The following is a 17,823-nucleotide window of genomic DNA, read 5'->3' as shown; positions in this document are numbered from 1 at the left end:
CGTTTCTCCTGAAGTCCATAGACTTCCAGGATGGTAGACCGAATCCAGTGAGCAATTGTGGATTTGGAGGCCGGAAGACCTTTCCGGCGACCCTCAGAAATGAGAAGCAGGGAATCAGATTGGCGAAAAGAAGCGGTCCTGGTAAGGTAAACACGCAAGGCTCTCACTACGTCCAGTTTGTGGAGCGACATTTCCAGAGGATGAGCAGGCGCAGGACAAAACGATGGAAGGACGATATCTTCGTTAATGTGAAAGGGAGATACCACTTTTGGAAGGAAGGAAGGAACTGGCCTGAGAACAACCTTATCTTGGTGGAGGATAAGGTATGGAGAACGACAGGATAAGGCCGCCAGCTCAGAAAACTCTCCTGATGGAAGTAATGGCAATTAGAAAAGACACCTGCCATGAAAGAAAAGACAGAGGGATGTCCTGGATTGGTTCGAACGGCGCCTTCTGGAGGGCGCCAAAAACAAGATTGAGATCCCATGGATCTATCGGAGAATGATGAGGAGGAGCCACATGGGCGACTCCTTGGAGAAAGTCTTCACTTGCGGTAAGGAAGCTAGATCCTTCTGGAAGAGAATTGCTAGGGCAGACACCTGGCCTTTGAGAGTACTGAGGGATAGGACCGCATCAAAACCAGATTGGAGGAAACCAAGAATGGATGGAATGGAGAATGACAGTGGAAGAACATCGTTATCATCGCTCCAACGGAAAAAGGCCTTCCAGTACCTATGGTAAATGCGGGAGGAAGCTGGCTTCTGAGCCTTGATCATGGTCTGAATGACCCGGCTGGAAAACCCTGAATCCTTCAGAATTGCGGCCTTAACGGCCATGCCGTTAAACTCAGAGACTGAGAATTCTGGTGGCAAAAAGGGCCTAGCGAGAGAAGATCTGGACAGTCTGGAAGCCTCTAGGGGACGTCCGCAAGCATGTTCACCAACTCCGCGTACCAAGGGCGTCTCGGCCAGTCTGGAGCCACTAGGATGACAGGGATGCCCTCTGACTTTATCTTTTTGACCACTCTTGGAATGAGGGCAAGGGGAGGAGACAGGTAAGGCAGCTGGAACTGGGACCACGGAATTACTAGGGCGTCGCAACCGACGGGTAGAGGATCCCTGGACCTGGCTACAAAGTGAGGAACTTTGTTGTTCATCCGCGATGCCATGAGATCGACGTCCGGGGTGCCCCAACGCTGGCATATCTGACTGAAGACTGTGGGATGAAGGGACCATTCGCCTGACGCTAGACCTTGGCGACTCAAGAAGTCGGCTGCCCAATTTTCCACCCCTGGAATGTGAACAGCGGAGATCGCCGGAACGTGACGCTCTGCCCAGCGCAGCATCCCTGCCACTTCTGACATTACCTGCCTGCTGTGAGTACTGCCCTGGTGGTTTTTGTACGCCACAGCCGTGGCGTTGTCTGACTGAATGCGGACTGGTTTGCCTACGAGGAGATGCTGCCAACGAAGGAGAGCAAGGAGGATTGCCCTGATCTCCAGAAGGTTGATGGGCAGAAGAGTGTCCTAGGCGTTCCAGCGCCCTTGGGCCGTTTTCTGATGGTAAACCGCCCCCCAACCTAGGAGCCTGGCATCGGTGGTGAAGACCTGCCACCGAGGCGGAAGAAAAGACCTTCCGCAGAGAACTGACGCCGGCAATGCCCACCAAGTCAGCGATTGTCTGACTCTGAGCGGAAGAAGAATGGGGCGGTCCAGAGAAAACGAGGTCTTGTCCCAGACTGACAGGAGGAACAGTTGGAGAGGGCGAGAGTGGAATTGTGCGAAAGGCACTGCCTCCATGGAAGCTATCATCTTCCCCAGGACCCTCATGCAGGACCGAAGGGACTTGATCCTCGAGCGTTGTAGGGACTGGATCCTTTTGGAAAGGGTTGAAAACTTGTCCCTCGGTAGAAACACCCGGGCTAGATTCGTGTCGAACCCCATGCCCAAAAAGGTCAGACATTGGGTAGGGCGCAGGATGGACTTCTCCTCGTTGACTATCCATCCGAGGCGGCTGAGGGCATCCAAGGTTATCTGAAGACTGTGAAGACAGTCTTGGCGGGACGAACCCTTGATCAGGAGATCGTCCAGGTAAGGAATGATAAGAATCCCTCTGGATCGAAGGATGGCCCTGACAGTAGCCATCACCTTCGTAAAGACACGGGGAGCGGAGGCTAGTCCAAAGGGGAGGGCCGTGAACTGATAGTGATTGTCCTGAATCGCAAAGCGGAGGTATCTCTGATGCCGCAGAGAAATGGGGATGTGGAGGTAGCCATCCTGTATGTCCACAGAGCAGAGAAACTCTCCGGATCTTCACGTGGCGATTGAGCAACTTGAGGTCCAAAATTGGACGAAGAGAGCCGTCCTTTTTCGGGACTACGAAGAGAATCGAGTAGAACCCTAAAAAACGTTCGTTTTCAGGAACGGGAACGATGACCCCTGCGGAAAGGAGGGAGGAGACGGCCTGAAGGAACCCTGGAATCTGTGATCGCGGTCTTGGGGATCGTACTCTATTTTGTATCCGGATGTGATGCGCTAGTTGTGCTTTGACCTGCGCTGCGCACTTTTGACGGTGCGCCGTGCGCGCCAAAATCCGAAAAGTTTGATTTTGGCGCGCACGGCGCACCGTCAAAAGTGCGCAGCGCAGGTCAAAGCGCAACTAGCGCACGGCCTGCGCACCCTATGCTAAAGATAGGGTGCGCCTATCGCAGGCGCCGCTGTGCACTAGGAGGCGGCGCTACAAGCAAGGGGCGGGCACGCCGGGCAGAGAGCCGGCTCGGGGGCGGAGCTACCCCCGGCCGTGCGTGCGCTTAAAAAGCGCTAATGTGAAACCAGCCTAAATTGGTCTGCTAAATCCGACAGCTCGTCCTGAGGGGCTGTTGCTGAAATGCGTTTGCGCAGAATCTTTGCCCAAGCCGAAATGACCTTCGCCACCCAAGCAGAGGCGAGGATAGGACAGAGGGAAGCGTCGGATGCCTCAAAAATTGACTTAGGCAACAACTCTATTTGCCTGTCTGTTGGATCTTTAAGAGAAGCTCCGTCCGGAAGGGAAAGAACCGTCTTAGAGGAAATCCGAAAAACTGGTGGATCTACTTCAGGAGCTTTGGTTCATTTCGTGGCTAGATCCGGCCTGAAAAACATTTCTCAGGATGTTGCCAGTGATTGGTTAAGGAAGTGTCGAACTCTTTGTGATTAGGAAAGGTTCGTGATGGAGGCCTCGCTTTCTTAAAAGAAACAGGGCATTCCTGAGGGGGTGCCTTATCCTCCTTTATCTTGAGAGTTTGGAATACAGCCAATATGAGACCATATCTACCATATCCCGAGTTCTAGCTATGTTGTCCGCTTCTGAGTCAGATCCAGATTGGGAATCATTGTCTGACCTAGGATCGTCTGTTGAGGATGGAGACAAAGAGCGTAGCCTGGGAGAAGCGGAGGGACCCTGCGAACTGGAAGAAGAGCCAGACAGGACCCGATTCCTAGAGCCCCTACCCGGCTTGGCCATCTGAGGGTCGCGGTCAGGTGCAGGCGACTCACCGTGAGAGGCGGTCGGCGCACAGGTGGCTGCAGATAGCTGGGGTAACCGCTCTAAAACCTGGACCAGAGATTGAGACACTTTCGTGAGATCAGAGACTGACTGAGACATTGCCACGGCCCACTCAGGGGGTGGGGTGCTCTCAACCCGGGGCTCGGAGTGCTCCTGAGGGGCAGACATGGAGGAAGGGCTGCAGGACGGACAGAAGGGAGACGACTGACCTGATACCCACTTCTTTTTACGGCGCGCGCAGGCGTAGTGAATAGCGGTGGGTCCTAGAGCAGAGAGCCCCTGCAGGATTGGGCATATGTCAAAGGGGTAGAAACACTGCCTGATGTGGAACTGCGGATGGGAGCCAATTCTAGCGTCAGCTGAAGCAGCGTCGAGCCTACCGAGGTTCAGATGCAGAAAAACCAGCGTTGTGTCCCCCAGGAAGAAATCTTGTGAAGAGAGAGGCAGGAAGAGATGCTAGCGGTGGGCGGGGCTTAATCGCCAAGCCCTGATTGGAAGAGGACCGAGGAGGGGGCGCGGAAAATGTCCCACTGACAGGGCTGAAAGCAGCCCTGTGATATGCTGTAAAAGTGCGCGAAGAAAGCGCGCGCAGGGAGAGGGGAGAAGCTTCCTTAATTTTTTTTTTTTAAACGAAAGTGAAAGTGCTCCCTATGCCCTCATGAGCGACGGCGCGCCCGGAGCAAAGAAAACCACAGGGACAGGACCCACAGAGACCGGGAGGCCACAGGGATAGGAAAGTCACAGGGACAGGGCAGCCACCGGGTAGGATGCTGCCTGTGGAGGACACCGTTGAACCCCCCCGATGATAAGCGCGTCTAACAGCGCTTGGAGGAAAACTGGCGGGAAATTCAAAAAGGGGGAAGGGTATTGATCCTGATAGCGTGGTGCAGGGCTGTATTTTAATACAGCGCAGTACTGGCTGTAACGCTGCAGGGCTAGGGTCCATATTTGAGAGCGGGGCTGGAGGGGACATCTGGATCCTCTTACCTGACGTCCTTGAGGAGGATGACCGCAGGGGCCCACGATAGCCAGCAGGCCGCTGGGAGAAACGATCCTCAGTACCCGCACTATGTCCGTATGGTGCAGAAGACGGCTCATGGTAGGGGAAACGTCACCGCTGGCGACCGCCGTCTTCCTCTCAGCCTTGTCCCGGGAGAGGGGTGAGGAGGGTACTCGGCTAGGACCGGCCACCGTTATAAGCCCATAGCACCCGAGGGTGATAGGGGAAGGTCCTGCCTGCGGTCCTGAGAGTTGCGATGTGGGCAATACCACATTGCTCGCTCAGCCGCATTAATAGGAAAAGCAGGATGAACTCACATCCCGTTTCCTGATGCTGTATCTGGAAAAGAAAGGGGAAATCATTAAAAAACACAACTAAAACCTGAAAAGAAAAGGATTAAATGCGGATCTGGGGAAATCCCGGTACGCCTCCTACAGACACTAAGCACAAACTGAGGTGCTTGGTGCCTGTCGGTGGGTGTATACTGCCGGGGAGGAGCTAATTCTCTTGTTTTGCATAGTGTCAGCCTCCTAGCAGCAGCAGCATACACCCATGGTATTTTGTGTCCCCCAATAAGGCGATAAAGAAAAAATATATTTTATTTTCACGGCTCTGCATTATAAACTTTTGTGAAGCACTTGGGGGTTCAAAGTGCTCACTATGCATCTAGATAAGTTCCTTAGGGGGTCTAGTTTCCAAAATTGGGTCATTTGTGGGGGGGAGCTCCAATGTTTAGGTACACAGGGGCTCTCCAAACACGACATGGTGTCCGCTAACGATTAGATGTAATTTGCATTGCAAAAAGTCAAATGGCGCTCCTTCCCTTCTGAGCCCTGCCGTGCGCCCAAACAGTGGTTCCCCCCCACATATGGGGTACCAGCGTATTCAGGACAAACTGGAAAACTTTTGTGGTCCAATTTCTCCTGTTAGCCTTGTGAAAATTAAAAATAGCACGCTAAAAAAGCATTTTTGAGGAAATTTTTTTTTTTTTATTTTCACTGCTCTGTGTTATAAACTTTTGTGAAGCACTTAGGGGTTCAAAGTGATCATTATGCATCTAGATAAGTTCCTTGGGGGGTCTAGTTTCCAAAATGGGGTCACTTGTGGGGGAGCTCCAATGTTTAGGCGCACAGGGACTCTCCAAACGTGACATGGCAACCGCTAAATATTCCAGCATATTTTCCATTCAAAAAGTCAAATGGCGCTCCTTCCCTTCTGAGCCCTGCCGTGCGCCCAAACAGTGGTTTATGACCACATATGAAGTATTGGTGTACTCAGGAGAAATTGCCCAACAAATTTTAGGATCCATTTTATCCTGTTGCCCATGTGAAAATGAAAAAACTGATGCTAAAAGAAAATTTTTGTTGGAAAAATTAAAATGTCCATTTTTTCTTTCCACGTTGCTTTAGTTCCTGTGAAACACCTGAAGGGTTAATAATCTTCTTGAATGTAGTTTTGAGTAGCTTGAGGGGTGCAGTTTTTAGAATGGTGTCACTTTTGGGTATTTTCTGCCATATAGACCCCTCAAAGTGACTTCAAATGTGAGGTGGTCCCTAAAAAAATGGTTTTGTAAATTTTGTTGTAAAAATGAGAAAATCGCTGGTCAACTTTTAACCCTTATAACTTCCTAACAAAAAAATATTTTGTTTCCAAAATTGTGCTGATGTAAAAGTAGACATGTGGGAAATGTTATTTAGCAACTATTTTGTGTCACATACAGTGCCTACAAGTAGTATTCAACCCCCTGCAGATTTAGCAGGTTTACACATTCGGAATTAACTTGGCATTGTGACATTTGGACTGTAGATCAGCCTGGAAGTGTGAAATGCACTGCAGCAAAAAAAGAATGTTATTTCTTTGTTTAATTTTTTTTTAAATTGTGAAAAGTTTATTCAGAGGGTCATTTATTATTCAACCCCTCAAACCACCAGAATTCTGTTTGGTTCCCCTAAAGTATTAAGAAGTATTTCAGGCACAAAGAACAATGAGCTTCACATGTTTGGATTAATTATCTCTTTTTCCAGACTTTTCTGACTATTTAAGACCCTCCCCAAACTTGTGAACAGCACTCATACATGGTCAACATGGGAAAGACAAAGCAGCATTCCAAGGCCATCAGAGACAAGATCGTGGAGGGTCACAAGGCTGGCAAGGGGTACAAAACCCTTTCCAAGGAGTTGGGCCTACCTGTCTCCACTGTTGGGAGCATCATCCGTAAGTGGAAGGCTTATGGAACTACTGTTAGCCTTCCACGGCCTGGACCGCCTTTGAAAGTTTCCTCCCGTGCCGAGGCCAGGCTTGTCCGAAGAGTCAAGGCTAACCCAAGGACAACAAGGAAGGAGCTCCGGGAAGATCTCATGGCAGTGGGGACATTGGTTTCAGTCAATACCATAAGTAACGTACTCCACCGCAATGGTCTCCGTTCCAGACGAGCCCGTAAGGTACCTTTACTTTCAAAGCGTCATGTCAAGGCTCGTCTACAGTTTGCTCATGATCACTTGGAGGACTCTGAGACAGACTGGTTCAAGGTTCTCTGGTCTGATGAGACCAAGATCGAGATCTTTGGTGCCAACCACACACGTGACGTTTGGAGACTGGATGGCACTGCATACGACCCCAAGAATACCATCCCTACAGTCAAGCATGGTGGTGGCAGCATCATGCTGTGGGGCTGTTTCTCAGCCAAGGGGCCTGGCCATCTGGTCCGCATCCATGGGAAGATGGATAGCACGGCCTACCTGGAGATTTTGGCCAAGAACCTCCGCTCCTCCATCAAGGATCTTAAGATGGGTCGTCATTTCATCTTCCAACAAGACAACGACCCAAAGCACACAGCCAAGAAAACCAAGGCCTGGTTCAAGAGGCAAAAAATCAAGGTGTTGGAGTGGCCTAGTCAGTCTCCTGACCTTAACCCAATTGAAAACTTGTGGAAGGAGCTCAAGATTAAAGTCCACATGAGACACCCAAAGAACCTAGATAACTTGGAGAAGATCTGCATGGAGGAGTGGGCCAAGATAACTCCAGAGACCTGTGCCGGCCTGATCAGGTCTTATAAAAGACGATTATTAGCTGTAATTACAAACAAGGGTTATTCCACAAAATATTAAACCTAGGGGTTCAATAATAATTGACCCACACTTTTATGTTTAAAATTTATTAAAATTTAACTGAGCAACATAACTTTTTGGTTTGTAAGATTTATGCATCTGTTAATAAATCCTGCTGTTGTGTGAAGTTTGAAGGCTCTAACTTATTTGCATCTTATCAAACCTGCTAAATCTGCAGGGGGTTGAATACTACTTGTAGGCACTGTAACTCTCTGGTTTAACAGAATAAAAATTCAAAATTTGAAAATTGCGAAATGTTCTCAATTTTCGCCAAATTTCTGATTTTTTCACAAATAAACGCAAAAATTATCGACCTAAATTTACCACTAACATGAAGCCCAATATGTCACGAAAAAACAATCTCAGAATCGCTAGGATGCGTTGAAGCGTTCCTGAGTTATTACCTCATAAAGGGACACTGGTCAGAAATGCCAAAAAATGGCCAGGTCATTAAGGTCAAAATAGGCTGGGTCATGAAGGGGTTAATAGCGAGCACAGTGTCAGCCGAAGTCTTCTTGCGGCTGCCGGCGGTCACGTGTGTTGCTACTTAAGAGAAATAGCTAGCCTTTCCTTCTCAGAATAAATTCACAGGTCTAGACTATTCCATTTATTAAGTTAGTTTCTGAAACATTATTATTTCTACATGCACTGGTGGCATTTGGTCAAAAATAATTTCAGGAAAAAAGAAATACCACATTTAGGTCAAGCATTATTAAATAATACTCAATGCTAAAGAACTCCTTAGACGACTCCCAGGATAATGTATAATATAGGGAAGAAAAAAAAAAGAATTGTTTTTATGAAAAAAAATATAAGAATGTCTGATGGTTAATTTTAAGAAGCATTACATCTGCCGAAAACACATCCAGGAACTTCAATCTACTCACAGCCCCCATAACAATCCAGGCCATGAACCCAATCATTAAAGAGGAAACTGTAAAATAATGAACACACTCGAATTACCTTCTTTTGGGCCTCAGATGCTCTTTGCATTTTCTCTTTGGTCTTCTTATATTTTTCTTGCAGCTCAGAGACATCCTCGTGTAATGTGTGTTTTTCCTGGAGCCATTCTACTTGACGGCTTTCTAATTCTCTGCAATGACACAAGGGATGACAAAATGGCCAGTCAGATATGTGGAAACATATTCTCACTTCCTGTCCCAGTAACATTGGCACAATATCTCCCAGCAGCCATGTAAAACTGTTATGTCATGTGACCACTGCAGCCAATCAGTCAGATAGAGCTCTTTGTAGTCGCTGACTGCTCATGCTAATAGACGCGTGTCCCAAATTCAAGACTCTCTCTACTGACCAAGTCAAGTAGCAGAAATTTCTTCAAGAAATCCTGTCTCCAGTGAATACACCTTTCTCGTTCGCCTTATTGGGGGACACAGAGACCTTGGGTGTATGCTGCTGCCACTAGGAGGCTGACACTATGCACAAAAAAAGGTTAGCTCCTCCTCCGCAGTGTACACCCCACCGACCGGCAGAGAATTCCCTTTCTCTCCTTTCTTGGAAGGTAGCCTTTCTGGTGGCCATCACCTCCGTCCGGCGAGTGTCGGAATTGGCAGCTCTTTCGTGCCGCTCTCCCTTTCTGGTTCTCCACCAGGATAAGGTAGTTCTGCGGCCTCCGCCCTCGTTCCTTCCGAAGGTGGTGTCCTCGTTTCACCTCAACGAGGATATCGTGCTACCGTCCTTTTGTCCGAATCCAACTCATCTCCGAGAGCAGTCCTTGAACAAGCTGGACCTGGTTAGGGCGGTAAGAGTCTATCTGTCTAGGACGACTTCCTTGCGAAAGACAGAGTCTCTTTTCATTATCCCTGATGGAGCGCGGAAAGGTCACCCGGCGTCAAAGGCCACCATTGCTCGCTGGATCAGATCGGCTATCCTGGAAGCCTACCGTGTTAAGCGTCGCAGAGCCCCTCCGGGTATCAGGGCCCACTCTACTCGGGCAGTGGGTGCCTCCTGGGCGGTGCGCCACAGAGCTTCCGCACTGCAGCTTTGCAAAGCTGCAACATGGCCATCGGTTCACACATTTGTGAAATTCTACAGAGTCCACACCTACGCTTCGGCGGACGCCAGCCTAGGTAGACGGATTCTGCAGGCCGCGGTGGCGAGTCCGCTGGCCTGATGGAAGTTTGTTTCCCACCCCAGGGACTGCTTTGGGACATCCCAAGGTCTCTGTGTCCCCCAATAAGGCGAACGAGAAAACAGGATTTTTGGGTTGCTTACCGTAAAATCTGTTTCTCGGAGCCTTCATTGGGGGACACAGCACCCTCCCATGTTTTACAGCTCCTGTTCTTACTTTGGTTGAATGGTTACAGTTGAGTTGTTTATGTTGTCAACCTATTCTGTTACTTTTCCTACTGCTTTCTCACTAACTGAGGAATTCTCTGCCGGTCGGTGGGGTGTACACTGCGGAGGAGGAGCTAACCTTTTTTTGTGCATAGTGTCAGCCTCCTAGTGGCAGCAGCATACACCCAAGGTCTCTGTGTCCCCCAATGAAGGCTCCGAGAAACAGATTTTACGGTAAGCAACCCAAAAATCCTGTTTTATACGCCAATAGTTCATTATAACTAGCTTTTCCTCCTCAGAATCTGTTTATTGGTCTGGACTGTTCCTTTTATTAAGGCCTCTTTCACACATCAGGTTTTCGCCGTCAGGCGCGATCCGGCGCTTTTGACAGAAACCGGATCCGGCGAAATGCAATGCCGGATCCGGTTTCCCCCCCATTGACTTGCATTTGCGCCGGATCGCGCCGGATGGCCATGCGTTTCATCCGGTTTTCGCCGGATCCGGCAATGTGTCGCGATCCGGCGTCTGGAAAAAACGGCTACTGTAACGTTTTTTGTCTCCGGCGAAAAAGCCGGACACGCCGGATCCGGCGCGTCCGGCTTTTTCACACAATGAAAGCCTATGAGCGCCGCAATGCGCCTGATCCGGCGAAAGCCGGATCCGGTGGCCGGATCCGGTTTTTTTGGTCTGAGCATGCTCAGTAGCTCTGCCCACTACAACCTGTCAAAGAAGGGCTGTAGGAACATGCTATATATAGTTTTCCAGTAGCCAATCCCGTTCGGAAGGCCACAAGGGTCAATTTTAAAAACCAGATCCGGCGTAATCCGTCGAAAAACGGATAGAAAAACGAATGAACCGGATTAGACGGATCCGGTTTTGTCTGTCAAGAACAAGACGGATCCGGCAGAAAACCGGATCCGGCACATCAGGTTTTACAAAACATTTGCCGGATCCGGCATTCCGGCACGACGCCGGATCGCGCCTGACGCCGAAAACCTGATGTGTGAAAGTAGCCCAAGTTACTTTCTCTCAACTACTATTTCTACATGCACTGGTGGCATTAGGTCAAAAACTATTTCAGCAAAGATAAAATGCCACATTTATTATGTAAAGCATTATTAAATAATACTTGATGCTAAAGAACTCCTTAGGCATCTGAAAATATGTTTTTAACCACTTCATGACCGGGCCAAATGTCACTTTATGAGGTAATAACTCTGAAACGCTTCAACATAACCCATAGAGTTTTTTAGAATGTTTTCTTTTTCGTGACATATTGAACTTTATGATAACGGTAGATTTGTCAAAATTTTCTGTATTTATTTATAAAAATATCTGAAATTTTACAAAAATTAAAAAAAAAACAAAAAAAAAAAAAACCAAACGCAATTTTCGAACTTTGAATGATTTTCCCTTTAAACCAGAAAGTAATACCACACAAAAACATTAATAAATAACACTTATCTCATGTCTGATTTACATCAGCAGACAGGTTTCATTTTGTCAGAATTTTAGAAGGTTAAAAAAATTAAAAATTACTGCTACATTTTTAAAGGAAATTTACAAAACATATTCTTTTAGGGACCTATTACCGCATATACTCGTGTATAAGCCGAGATTTTCAGCACATTTTTTTATGCTAAAAACTCCCCCTCGGCTTATACACAAGTCATTGTCCAGAAAGCCAGTGGGGGAGGGGAGCGGCAGGAGCCGCGGCTGTGACATCATACTCGCCATCCTTGCGCCATCGCTGAACGTCCCTGCATCTCCGTTGTACCGGTGCGGCAGCTCTTTCTGTGCTGAGCTGTCACATGGTACCGCTCATTAAGGTAATGAATATGAAGCGGATCTCCACTCCCATAGGCGTGGCGCGCATATTCATTACCTTAATGAGCGGTACCACGTGACCGCTGAGCACAGGAAGAGCTGCCACCCCGAGACATCGGAGATGCAAGGACGTGCAGCGACGGCGCGAGGAGGCGGAGGACGACGGGGGTAGCCGAGCGGAGCCATGCATACTAGATGGGGAACCATGCATACAACAGGGGGAGCTACACAGCAGGACAGAGGGAGCCACACATAGCAGGACAGGGATGATGGGACAATGCATACCCGGCTTATACTTCAGTCAATAAGCTTACCCAGTTTTCCATGGCAAAATTCGGTGCCTTGGCTTATACTCGGGTCGTCTTATACTCGAGCATATACGGTAAGTTTTGAAGTGACATTGGGGGTTCTATATATTGAAAATCCCCAGATTTGGTGCAGTAGCACTGCAGGACACAATAGAAATGTGCAGGAGACAAATGTTTAAGTGTCACACTACTTTTACCTTTCTGCATCCTGTTGGGCTTTTTCTGCTTGGCTCCTGGCACAACGATTTTCTTGTTTAAGTCGCTCTACCAGGTCCTGGAGCTTTTCATTAGAGCATAATAAATTGTTTTCTGACTCAGACAGTGACAGCACCTGAGTTTTTAACTCACTAATTTCCTGCAAGTAAAAGCAAGCAGAAGACATTTTATTTTCACTGGATAAGGCCGGTTTCACATTCGCGCTTTTGAGCGCAGCGATGGCCTGCGCACGTCCGCCGCTAAGCCCCGCCCCCTGCCCCGCCTCCACTGGTATCTCCGCCTCCGGGCGCATGACGTTGCATGCGTCGTACGTCCCCTATCTTCATCACAGAGGGCGCAGGCCGTGCGCAGTCTGCGCACAGTCTGCGTTTGGCGGCGCATGCGTCCTTTTGACGGTGCGCCGAGCAGCGCCAAACGCAACCTGTTGCATTTTGGTTGTGCTCGGCGCACCGTCAAAAGGACGCATGCGCCGCCAAACGCAGACTGTGCACGGCCTGCGCCCTCTGTGATGAAGATAGGGGACGCACGACGCATGCAACGTCATGCGCCCGGAGGCGGAGATACCGGTGGAGGCGGGGCAGGGGGCGGGGCTTAGCGGCGGCCGTGCGCAGGCCGTCGCTGCGCTCAAAAGCGCGAATGTGAAACCGGCCTAATATGAACAAATGTAACTCCTCTCCATCATGACTAGATGACAATACTATGTCCCAATAAGTGGGTTATTTCTGCAAACGGCTGTCTTATATATAGGTGATTCTGTGGGCACAAAAAAAAAGGTGTCAACACAATCAGTGAATGCGGTCTGTAACAAGTATCAAACATTCATGATCATGAACATTATCGCAAGATAACAATGATCTCGGATGCTTAACCCCTTTGTCGCAACAAACTGTGATAATCAGCTGACACCCGGCCGCGATCAGCTGCGTGCTCCCTCCCGCTGCTGATTGGGTGTGACGTACTATTCCGTCCATGGGACTTAAGTCCCAGGTCACATGGATGGAATAGTATGTCCAATGTAGGAAAGGGGTTAAAGAAACATTCCCATCAACATTTTTATCCTCTTAATATACTGAAATCATCATATTATATGGCACTGTGTACTTACAATTGCTCATTTTGCCTTTCAACCCAGCTAATTCTTCTGCTTTTCATTAGGTCTATGACATCAGGTGATTAACAACTGACTAGCTGAATCTTTCTAAGCGCTATGTAGACCCTCTCATCTCTTCGTATCACAGACTTGGCCCTATCTTGGATTGCATCATACCTAACAGACCGGACATTCAGCGTCTCCCACTCGCACACCACCTCCTCACCGCTCCCCCTATTCGTTGGACAACACAGATCTACATTTCTGGACCAGATATCTCCTCCCTACTAAACAGAATCCCTCAATGTCTGTCTGCTATTTCATCCTTCTTCTCCGCTAGATTTCAAAACCTAATATGGACAAAACAGAATTAATCATCTTTCCCCCCCCATCTCAAGTGACCCCCCCCAACGGACCTATCCATTAAAGTAAATGGCTGGCCACTCTCCAGTCCCACAAGCTCGCTGCCTCGGGGTTATCCTTGACACTGATCTCTCTTTCAAACCACATATCTCAAGCCCTTTCCACTTCCTGCCGACTTCAACTCAAAAATATTTCACGGATCTACATTCCTCAACCAAGAATCCGCAAAAACCCTAGTCCATGCCCTCATCATGTCCCGTTTTGACTACTGCAACCTCCTGCTCTGTGGCCTCCCCTCTAACACTCTCGCACCCCTCCAATCTATTCTAAACTTTGCTGCCCGACTAATCCACCTGTCCCCCCGCTATTCCCCGGCCTCTCCCCTCTGTCAATCCCTGCACTGGCTCCCCATTACCCAAAGACTCCAGTTCAAAACCCTAACCATGACATACAAAGCCATCCACAACCTGAGTCCTCCATACATCTGTGACCTCATCTCCCGATACTTACCTTACCTGAAACCTCGGATCCTCACAAGACCTCCTCCTGTACTCCCCTCTTATCTCCTCTTCCCACAATCGCATACAAGATTTCTCCAGTGCATCCCCCCTACTCTGGAACTCTCTACCACAACATATCAGACTCTCACCTACCATGGAAACCTTCAAAAAGAACCTGAAGACCTACCTCTTCCAACAAGCCTACAACCTGCAGTAACCACCGATCCACCAAACCGCTGCATGACCAGCTCTACCCTCGCCTACTGTATACTCACCCATCCCTTGTAGATTGTGAGCCCTCATGGGAAGGGACCTCTCTCATCCTGTACCAGTCGTGACTTGTATTGTTTAAGATTACTGTACTTGTTTTTATTATGTATACCCCTCCTCACATGTAAAGCGCCATGGAATTAATGGCGCTATAATAATAAATAATAATAATAATGTAGATACAGGAAGCCTATTTTCCCTGTATGATTCATGAGTCACTGCAAAAGTCTCTGGCAAAGGGGAGGAAGGAGCACTGGATCAGGAGTTGAAGAGAATGATTCATGCAGGGAAAAGAGACTTCCTGTTTCCACATAGAGCAGAGAAAATAATTGTCTGGGTAGGAAGGCAAAATAAGCAATTGTAAGTACACAGTGCTATATAATATGACTGCAATGTATTAAGTGGATAAAAACTTTGATGGGAGTGCCTTTTTAATAAATCAAGATTTCTGAATATTTTGTTTCTATTTTTTCATTTGCATGTAATTAACATGTCAATTGATCCTCTATTTTCCAGAAATCCATGACTTTTCCTTCTTGATGTTGCAATTTCAATATTGAGGAGTGTATATTATATATTATCAACAAACTTTTCCACATTAACTTACAAAAGATAATCTGAGATGTACCCCAAAATTTTATTATTGAAAAAAAAATAACTTGTTTTGCAATAAAAGGAACATTGATACAAAAAAACAAACAAAAGTTACGACTCTCAAAATTTTTGCCAAAATAGGCTTTATGGGATTAACCACATTAGGAGTTTAAAGTGGTCTCCAAACAATTGCAGACATTTAAAAACAACAAACAGATAATCCGTCCTTTCTGCCACTGCTCCTGTCTCTGTGTATTGGCTGCAGAAGTGATATTATGACTAAAGCCGGGATCACACATGCAAGGAATACAGCAGAGTCTCGCATGTTAATACTCGGCACTGCGATCGGAGTGTGCGGCCGCATAGCAATACATGGAGCCGTACGCTCCGCTCCTGAGTGCAGGCGGCAGTACCAGGTATTAACATGCGAGATTCGGCCTTATTGCTCACATGTGTGATCCCGGCCTAAGGCTGACAACCCAGCGGTATGCAAATAATTAAAACTCAATGTCTATTCTCATACAGACCTGCATAAATTGATGAGCTCAGTGATTGGCTGCAGTGGTGCACCACATGGACTGTAGTCGTGACGCCATCTCTGCAGCCAATTGTAGAGACCAGAGCAGCACCCACTCCTGGTTTTGGCTTATAAATACTGATGGAAAATACTCACTAAGTACGGTACTCAACGTGTGAATGTGGTTTAAGGCTTCAAATCCTATTGAATAAACACTTTAAAACAATAATATAATATAACTTTTATGAAGATCAAAATATCTTGTCTATCGTTGGTATATTCCCATAGGAAGAAATCCTAATGTTTACAAACCTCTATCAGTGTAATACAAAGTGTAAAACATATTTTGTCTACTATATAATTGTCTAATTCTGTCTGTCACGGAAATCCCGCATCACTGATTAGTCGCGCCCGTCCGGGCGCGACCAATCAGAGACAGACAGAATTAGACGATTATATAGTAGATACCCGATGCGTTAGATATGGTGGCTGGGATTCACTGAGCGGCGCAGGATTCAAATCCCCCGCCCCACTGGCTGAGGCAATGAGCGTTGCTGCGCGGGCGATTCAAATCCCATGCGGCATCGCTCATTGGCTCAGCCGGGGGATTGCATAGATACATACTTACCTGACCGGGAGGAGCGTTGCTTCTCTTCTCACCGGAGAGCGGGGCAGGAGTGCAGTGTCGGAATCGCGCATGCGCATAGCACTATCCAGGGCCATTTTACTGAAGACACATTTGCAGTGTGCCTTCAGCAATATGGCACCGGCCAGCGTGGTATGGGCATGCGCGTACTCCGGCTCCAGACTCGGGCAGAACGTGACAGCGCTGGAGCACAGGGAAGAAAGAGGAGTATAAATGTTTTGGGTTTTTTTTTGTATGTGTGCAGTTGTAATAGGGGGGAGAGGACCATACATATCAGGATGGGGGGGTGAGAGGTAGCATGCATACCAGGAAAGGGATGTGAGAGGACCATGCATATCAGGAAAGGGAGGTGAGAGGACCATGCATATCAGGAAAGGGGGGTGAGAGGTAGCATGCATACCAGGATAGGGGGGGTTCGGGGACCATGCATATCAGGATTGGGCGGTGAGAGGACCATGCATATCAGGATTTGGGGGGTGAGAGGACCATGCATATCAGGATTGGGGTGAGAGGACCATGCGTACCAGGATTGGGGGGTGAGGGGTAGCTTGCAAACCAGGACAGGGGGGTGAGGGGACCATGCGCATCAGGATTGGGGGGGGGGGGGGGTGAGGGGACCATGCATACCAGGAAAGGGTATGTGAGAGGACCATACATACCAGGATTGGGGGGTTAGGGGACCATGCATACCAGGATGGGGGGTGAGAGGACCATGCATACCAGGATAGGGGGGTGAGAGGACCACGCATACCAGGGGTGAGGGGACCATGCACACCAGGATAGGGGGGTGAGGGGACCATGCATACCAGGATAGGGGGGTGAGAGGACCATGCGAGACAGCGACTGCGGAAATATCCCGACCGGCGCTATTGATCTCCCTCATTGTGACACGCAGCAGTGACCAGGCCCCCGCTGTGAGATCGCCGATCGTGGTGGATCGTCCTGGACCATCTTTTGAACATCGGTCTCCCGCTGGCCAGCTTGCATACATACATATTCTAGAATGCCCGATGCGTTAGAATCGGGCCACCATCTAGTATATAATAAAAATCTTGCTCTTGAATCTTCTCGCTCAGTTTTCAACATTAAGTATTTATGGGGTAGGACCTTAGTTACCCGTTTTAAGTCTACTTCTCCAAGCTTCTCTTTGTTAATTTGCTCTGCATAGGTCAGTTGCTGCTGCAGTTTTGATCTAATGAGGGGAAAGTAAAATAAAATATAATGACAAAATAGCTGCAATTCCCATAAATCATACATGGCACAAAGGTAACGAGAGTATAAGGCTATGTGCACACGGTGCGGATTCTGCTGCGGATCCGCAGCGTTTCAGGCTCTGCGGGTCCGTAGCAGATTTAGGAGCGTTGTACAGTACCATTGTTTTCAATGGTAAACTGGAAAACGCTGTGCACATGCAGCGGATTTTTGCGCGTGGATTTGCTGCGGGTTCAAATCCGCAGCATGTCAATTCTTTGTGCGGATTCCTCTGCGGTTTCACCCCTTCTCCATTGCAGAGGTGTGAAACCGCAGGCTAACCCCAGGTCTTTTGAC

The 17,823-nt window shown here is 48.2% G+C and overlaps 1 protein-coding gene across 3 annotated transcripts in view; it reads right to left on the bottom strand.

The window, feature by feature from the left end:
* The window catches only part of CEP83 (centrosomal protein 83), a 90,290-nt gene that overhangs the window by 11,554 nt on the left and 60,913 nt on the right, over positions 1 to 17,823 (bottom strand). For 2 of the 3 annotated variants that reach the window (XM_073554252.1, XM_073554253.1), the window contains exons 11-13: positions 17,392 to 17,467; positions 12,277 to 12,434; positions 8,613 to 8,742 (exon numbers count right to left, since the gene is read on the bottom strand). In XM_073554252.1, coding sequence (XP_073410353.1) covers positions 8,613 to 8,742; positions 12,277 to 12,434; positions 17,392 to 17,467 — 364 coding nt within the window. Of the gene's footprint in view, positions 1 to 4,529; positions 4,882 to 8,612; positions 8,743 to 12,276; positions 12,435 to 17,391; positions 17,468 to 17,823 lie in introns of all 3 variants that reach the window. The other variant, XR_012222101.1, reaches the window with a different exon arrangement.

This window comes from Dendrobates tinctorius, unplaced genomic scaffold (genome assembly GCF_039654945.1).
Source record: "Dendrobates tinctorius isolate UK_male_01 unplaced genomic scaffold, ASM3965494v1 ptg000209l, whole genome shotgun sequence".
NCBI classification, from domain to species: domain Eukaryota; kingdom Metazoa; phylum Chordata; class Amphibia; order Anura; family Dendrobatidae; genus Dendrobates; species Dendrobates tinctorius.
The sequence above is the reverse complement of the archived record's forward strand: the minus strand, read 5'-3'. Positions and strand labels throughout refer to the sequence as shown.